The sequence below is a fragment of the Priapulus caudatus genome, unplaced genomic scaffold (assembly GCF_000485595.1).
Source record: "Priapulus caudatus unplaced genomic scaffold, Priapulus_caudatus-5.0.1 Scaffold539, whole genome shotgun sequence".
NCBI classification, from domain to species: domain Eukaryota; kingdom Metazoa; phylum Priapulida; class Priapulimorpha; order Priapulimorphida; family Priapulidae; genus Priapulus; species Priapulus caudatus.
The window spans coordinates 42571-50640 of record NW_014577600.1 but is presented as its reverse complement, the minus strand read 5'-3'; the positions used below and the strand labels follow the sequence as shown (position 1 = coordinate 50640).

At 46.6% G+C, this 8070-nt stretch overlaps 1 protein-coding gene across 1 annotated transcript in view; it reads right to left on the bottom strand.

The window, feature by feature from the left end:
• Positions 1-531: 531 nt before the first annotated feature.
• Positions 532-8070, bottom strand: part of LOC106811434 (nuclear receptor subfamily 2 group E member 1-like) — a 36566-nt gene continuing 29027 nt past the window's right edge. The window contains exons 4-5 of the mRNA XM_014815047.1: positions 1047-1226; positions 532-807 (exon numbers count right to left, since the gene is read on the bottom strand). Of these exons, the coding sequence (XP_014670533.1) occupies positions 566-807; positions 1047-1226 (422 nt within the window). The 3' untranslated portion in view covers positions 532-565. The remainder of the gene's footprint in view (positions 808-1046; positions 1227-8070) is intronic.

The window sequence follows — 8070 nt, the reverse complement described above, 5'->3', positions numbered from 1 at the left end:
ACGCGTGGCAGAAAGCATGCGGGTATGCACGCGTGCGCGCATGCGTGCACATGCGCGCGTACGAGCGTGTGTGCGTGTACGAACGCATTCCGCGGTTACTATAGTAGCGTTTGAAGCAAAGTCATGACCAGATAGATATACACGCCTCACATACAGGCCCTCTTACTCAGTAAGCGTGTTGCAAATGCATACAACGGAAGCCAAAACGCAAGCACCGCGCATCATTCCCTCCCGCGCACCAACATTTCCTAGCCACCCGCTACCTCCTCAGCCGCCTCTCACGTTAATTTAAGCCACGATCAAAGCGGAATACGTAGATTTCCTATTCGAGGGAGATGGATATTCCTACGCGCATTTCCTCGACACTCCCCCGACACCCCCCCCCGTCACGGTTTTTGATTCATCGACGAACCCGTTAAATACATGTACCCATGTGCAAAACGAACACAGCTGTCCCACTCCCCTCCCCTCCCCTCCCATAGCCTCCCCTTCCCTCCTCTCCCCTTCCCTCACCTCCCCCCACCCGCCGAACGGAGAGACTTGAACCTACGAACTGGGCGCGCCTTCAACAAGACTTGAACATGTCGCAGAGGAGTCTCTCGATGGGCACGCTGCCGATGGTCCGTCGGAAGAACAGCTCCTCTATCGTTCGCGGACTGACGCTCTTCACGTGCGGCAGCAGCAGCAGCAGACGCCCGAAGCGCACCTTCGACGGCGGATGCTGCGTGTACGTGTACTCGCTGAGCATTAGTTGCGCCTGGTCCTGCAGCAGCTCCGCCTGCACCGAGTCGCGCAGGCCCCGGATCTCTGCGGAGCGGAAATGACGTCACGGGTGAGTGGCGAAGCAGTTTATGATTTTTTAAATTTAATGGTTTTTTTAATGTAATACATTTTTACTTTAATTTATTTTTACCTTGATATATTTTTCTTTGAAACATTAAATGTTCGGTTTTTTGTTTTAGGATTTTTCTAATAGGTAATGTTTTTTAAATATTAATTATGGATTATCGACTATCTTTAAGAGATCTACATAATTCTGCGCTTACCAGATTTGAATAGGACGATTGCCTTGAGACAGGCGTACTCTGTAGCGTCCACGCGCAGCGAGTGCAGTCGTGAAATGACGTCCTGCATTGCTCTCACTTCAACGGCCCAACATGATCCACGGCCGCCGTCAGATGGCGCTCGATCGAGATGAGAATTTCCGTGCGACGTCATCAGAGAACCTGGAAGCGTTTAGGCATTTAGAAGTGCATTTCGGTTCATTAATCTATCATTTTAATTACTTAATTCGTTTGTTTATAATGTGTCAAGAGCACACAAATTTTGCTTAGATATGAATATATATCTAAATTACATATAAAAAATTTATATTGTGTCACTCCTGATAGCATAGCATATGAAATCGCGTTATGCATATAGCAACGAAAGAGGCGAGGAGCGGCGACCGGATCGATGCGTGCCAGCAGCGGCCGCAAGCAGCCGCCACAGAAGGCGCGCGAGCGCACGATTAGCAATGGCCAGAGAACATCGTTCGAGACCGAGTCGTCAGGCGGCCTTACAGCAACGCATGACGGTCATAGAGCGCCCCTCAATGGCTGCTTTCGAAACATACGGTGGTAGTTTTTCGTGATCGAGGCCTTGGGTTTGTATTAATCGTGGCTTTCATGTGTGTTCTTTGTCATATCATGCGGCCTAGAAAACGGCGTATCCAGAGAAGGCTGAGACCAAACCCCCTCACGACCAGCCATAACACGCGGAGAACATGTGATATTCAACCTCGTGATCACGAAGTCTCATATATCCTCTAGTTAAATCTCGTAACTCATTTAGTATCGTATTTAAACCAAACCTTCACTACACCCGGTTATTACAGCAGATCACTTCTGGCTCAGATAGTGCTATCTTAATTTTTATTGTTGATTATTTTAACCGTTACACTTTGACGGGCATTATCCTTACTTATGCTTGGCTAATCACTCTTCCATACCCTTCTTCCTCGTCTTCACACTCTTCTTTGTTTTTCTCTCTTCTATATCTCCAATTTTTCTTGGCCATCTTCTCTCACTCTTTCTCTTCTTTCTCGTCCATCTTTTTTCCTTAGGTCGCCCGCTCCTATCCTCTATCTATGCCTCATTCTCCCCTCTAATCCTTACTTCATCCTCCCTAATCTATCTATCATATGCTACCTTTTCCCCCTCATCCCTATCTCTATTCTTAAATCTTATTGCCCTTATACCTATCTATCTAATCCTTCTCCATATTCTAATCCTAAATGATACCTTACTCAATCTCTACTTTCTATCTTAATTCTAATTTGCTTAAAAATTCTATCTAACTCACCTATCTGGATCACTATCCACTGGACTCGACTATTCTATGCTATCTAGCTATCTATCTATCTATACGTATCTATCTATCTAATGCTAATCTATCTATCTATCTATCTTAAATCTATTCTATGCTAGGCCTATCTACTATCTATCTATCTATCTAGTCTAATCTCTTATTCATCATACTGGCTCACTTACTAATTGTCCTAGACCTCTATCGACCTCCTTAACTATGTAGTCATATCCCTATGATTCTTCTATCACATATTAAACTATCTAATCTATCTAAATGACAAATTACTCTATCTACATATCTACGCTTCTATCTATTCTTATCCATAACCATTCCACCTATAATTTTATTAACCCTATCCCTCCTAGTATATACCGTATCCATATCGACTCAACCAGTACTCATTAATCTCTTAACACTTCTAAATTTCTCACATTCCCACTAATCCCCCTCACTCGCCTTATCTCCATGCTAACCATCACTATAATCTACTCCACCCTTACTATCTGAACTATATACCATACTTCTCTTTTATCCCATCCCCTCCTATCTATTTGCTATCTTAATGCTATCTATCTATCTATCTATCTCATCTATATATCTATTTCCTCTATCTATCTATCCTCTATCTATGCTATCTACTTCTAGTCTAATCTAATCATAACTCTATCTATCTATCTATCCTATCTATGCGATCTATCTATTCTATGCTATATCTCTAAATCTTATCTATCTATCTATCTTCCTAATCTATGTCTCTAATGCTATCTATCTTCCTATCTATCTACTATTCTAATCTATGCTATCTACTTGCTATTCTCATTCTATTCTCTATCTTATCTATTCCTATCTTATCTATTCCTCTCATCTTTCTCTATCTATTCATCCTTATACTCTCATTCTCATCTACTTCTATTTTCTTTATCCCCTATTTTATCTATGCTATTTTGTATCTATCTATGCTAACATCTATTCGCTCCATCCTACTCTAATCTATCATATGCTAATCTATCTACTCTAATCTAACTAACTAATCTATCTATCTATCTATCTATCTATCTATGCTAATACTATGCTTATCTATCTATCGGTAAAATCTAATCTATCTAATTTACTCCTACCTGCTAATCTATCTATCTATCCTATCTATCTACTGCTATCCGCTAATTCTATATCTATATCTCTTCCTACCTACTCTATATACTTTATCCTATATATTTCTATTTCAGTCATAATTATATCATTATATACCTCTCTCCTCTCTCCCTCCTCGCCCCTCCCTCTCTTACCCCGTATCAGGCAACATCCCCAATACCGCGCCCCCCTCTCTTCCTCTACCTTTCTCTCCCCCCTTCGCTCTTTTCTGTTTCTCTATCCCAGTTCTCCTCCTCCATTTTTCTTCCCTCTATCTTTTTCTCTTTTATCCTGTTTCTCACGTGTAGCTCCTTCTCTCTCTCTCTGTCTCTCTCTCTCTCTCATCACAGCCGGACAATCACCCCCGGACAATTACGCACTCTCTCTCTCCTCTTCTTTCCAGTGTCCTCTCGACGATACTTCACACCCTCACCCCGGGACATTACGCGTCTTGCCCTCTCCCGTCCCTCTCTTCTCTATCTCTCATCTCCCCTATTCATTTGTCTGCCTCAATTTCCCGTCCACCCCCCTATCTCCAGTAATTGCGTTGTACAATAAAAGACAAGTCATAATCCACCGTTGTCAAAATATCGAAAATACACAGGGCAACACACTATTTATTAGCACCACTTTACAGGCCGCATTTTTTTCCCACGCTCCGGACCAATGTCATCTTCTCATTTTTTTTGTCCCGAAACCGAGCCCGGATGACATGTTATATCTATGAAATGGAGACAATTTTTTCCCTGAATTTATATCTAATCTTCACCCCTCCCCAGCCGGAGCAAGTTAGCCCCTGAATGATCAAACTTCCAACCCCAGCTGGTCCCTACTTATCACCCTCTAATCATCTTCCCCCTCCCTTACCTGATCCCTTATATCACGAACATTCCATATACCCCCCCCGCGGCCAGCACAACTTAAGCTAACCCCCTAAAATGATGATCATCAACATCAAAAATATGACATCCCCACGCCATCTAAACCCTACATATCTGGATCTCCCGACAAATATATACGGCCACAATATACACAATGATTCCGTTGATACACACGCACACACGTCCCCCCCCGCCAGCACCACACCACCACTGCACCACCGTCTCTTCACCGAAAGCCGGAGCATTTACCCGGCCGCCGTCACACAACATCATACCCCCCTCCAAACACACACACCCTCCACACGGCCACACCACAACCACACGGCACAACAGCAGAAGCACATAATCTAACAGACCCGCCGGCACACCCCACAATTACCCACACCACACAACACAACACACACACACCACACGACACCACGCGCACACAAATCATACCCCCCGGCACACCAACAATCATCAACCACACACAAACACAAACCACTTCCCCATATGCCATTTACCGGCGCACCACACCCCACCAAACGCACAACCCCATGCACACACAGCCACTATTATATATTAACATACATCATTATAATAAAAATAATAAACTATCAATATCATTGTTTTTACATACTTTACATATATAATATAATATATATATATATATCCGCCATTCCATACTACTAACATGTCTGTTCATCTTGACCTATTTTTGCTGATTCGAATAATGTTTGATTCACCTTACTAACACCCATATCATTTGAAATATCTAAACCAATATATATTTAACACGTTTCAACCTATGTTTGCAGAATAATTCAGTCTATAAACACGCTTCTTCTAAAACTTAAATCATCTCCTGCCCGTACTATTACCAAACAAGTCCGACAATCACCCTCCGGACAATTACCGCCCCCGGACATGTTACGCCCGCCAGACGGCACCACGATTAGGAACCGTTGACCATCTATTTCCCCGGCACACCAATTTTACCTTCCCTCCCTATCGTTCAATCCATTATCATCCCAGACCGAAAAGTGACGGAAAACAAAACTCCACGGGACGCCGCGGACAATTACCCCCTCGCGGTCGGAGACAATTAGCCCATTCTGGCCCATCTGCGTTGCGGGGACTCCCGGGTTGTTACATCTTTCCCGCGGCATGCCCATTTATCGCCTGGGCTCCCATCAGCCGGGCCACTTCACCCCCTTAACGCCGGAGAACAATTTCTTTACAAACTTGCTAAATAACATGGTCCTACTCCGGAGCTAGACTTAGGTCCGCACCGCCGCGACATTTACGGACAAAATCAAACGTAAAATACAATGGGAAGCCCGAATATGAAACAGAGCGAGAAACAATATAACAATTCCCGATCGGGCAGCGCCCGTGGCCATGACCAATCCTCATAGCGCGCCAAAAGATGGAAAAATTACTCCGTTAGATGTGCATAAGTAGACACGCTTCCTAGCCGCTTGCTAAATAGCAATGAATAGCAACACCACTACATTCGCCCAGATCGCGAATACCGCCTTCCTCTTCTCTCTCTCTCTCCCGAGTCCCCTCCTCGGACATTTATCCCTCGCGGACATTACCCCCCCTAGACCAATCACTGCCTGCCCGGAGCAATTACCGCCATCTCCCCTGCTTCATTCAGAATTAAGCCGCCTCTTCTCCCTCGCTTCCGCCCGGACAATTACGCCCCGCCGGACAATGGCGTGCGTGGAAGTGCGTGTGTGGCGTGTGCAGCGTAGCACCGTGTGTGGGGCAGTAGGGTCACGTGTGTGCATGTGTGCGTGCGTGCGTGGGCGTGTGTAGCGTACACGTGCGTGCCGTGGGCGTGCGTGTGCTTGTATCGCACAAATACAGGCATGCTGGCTTGCTGCCAACCGTTAAACTGCGGGCATGTGGCGGCATATGACGTCAATGTTGAATAAACATGAACAGTGCTATTGTCCGGGGGGTAATTGTCCGCGGGGGTAATGTCCGGGGGGTAAATTGTCCGGGGGGTAATTGTCTGGGGGGTAAATTGTCGGGCGGGGGGTAACGTCGGGGGGTGATCTGCTCGGCGGGGAGGGGTCGTGAATGGGGGCATGGGGCGAAGTAAATGGCCTGGCGCTTGTCGTATTCACTTGTCTCGGGGGTAAATGCTCCGGGGGGTAATTGTCGCGGGGGTAACACGTCGCGGGGGTGATTGTCCCGGTCGAGTAGAATGGCATGGGGGGTAAATGGCATGCGGGGGTAATTGTCGGCTGGGGGTAAATGTCGCGGGGGTAAATTGTCCGGGGGGTAAATTCCGGGGGTAATTGATCGCGGGGTAAATGTCGGGCGGGGGGGTAATTGTCTGGGGGGGGGGGTAAATAGTCCGGTGGGTAAATGTGCCGGCGGGGGTAAATGTCCCGGGCCGGTAATTGTCTGGGGGGTAATTGTCTGGCGGGGGTAAACGAGGGCGGGGGGTGATTGTCCGCGGGGGGTGAAATGGCATGGGGGGTAAATGGCATGGGGGTAATTGGTCCGGGGGGTTAATGTCCGGGGGGTATTGTCGCGGGGGGTAAATGCATGAGGGGTAATTGTTCGCGGCGGGGTTAAATGTCCGGGGGTATTGTCGCGCGGGGTAAATGTCCGGGGGGTAAATGTCCGGGGGGTAAAACTGTCCGGCGGGGGGTAAATGTCGCGGGGGTAAATGTCGGCGGGGGTAAATGTCCGGGGGGTAATTGTCCGGGGGGTAATGTGCGCGGGGGGTAAAATGTCGGGCGGGGGGGTAAATGTCCGGGGGTAAATGGGCATGGGGGTAAATGGCATGGGGGGTAATTGTCCGGGGGGGTAATTGTCGGGCGGCGGTAATTGTCCGGCGGGGGGTGATTGTTTCGCGGAGGGGCTATTTGTCCTAGAAACCATATATACATATATATATCCTCGCTCTATCTAATCTAAATCTCTGTCTCGCCACACATCTTACTCAAACGAACAACCATTTTTGGCTGTAAAACCAGCACACCAGAAAACAGCAGCGAACGGCGGCCTCGTCTCGATGGCGGGCAGATCCCATCCCGCAACATGACGGCCCAGCGTTTTCAAACACTAATGGGCGGCGTTAGCGTCGATGCTGGCCCGAGGACAGCACCTCGGCAGCGCCGCGCGGCCGCCGGCCCCGCCGCCGTGCCGCGCTTCTCTCCGTCGGAGAACATCTAGCGAGACCGCGGCGGCGGCGCGTTGCTGTTCATCGTCGGTGAAGTTGGGCGGCGGCAGTATTCACGTCGTTTCCCTGGCGATGCCCTTCGGCGATCAGGCGATTCTGCTCGAGGAGATCGTGGAGGGCGAGTGTCTCATACTCATGCGCAGCGCAGCTCGGCCTGCGCTAGCCTAGGTATGTTAAATCAATCAATTAAATTTATTAATTATTAATATATATATATAATACTATATCGGAGCGTATAATGACAAATTTGTTCAAATTATACGGGCTCCTGATTTATATATTATGTATGGGCATATGTTTATATATATATATATATATATATATATATACTATATATATAATATTTATGTATCATAGCTTATATATATATATATATATATATATATATATATATATAATAAAGCTGAGAGAGAAGGGAGAGAGAGAGAGAGAGAAGAGAAAGAGAGAGAGAGCGAGAGAGATAGAGACAGACAAAGTTTTCTACCATCTTAAATAAGGTAACTCTTCATATGGCTCATGCCTATG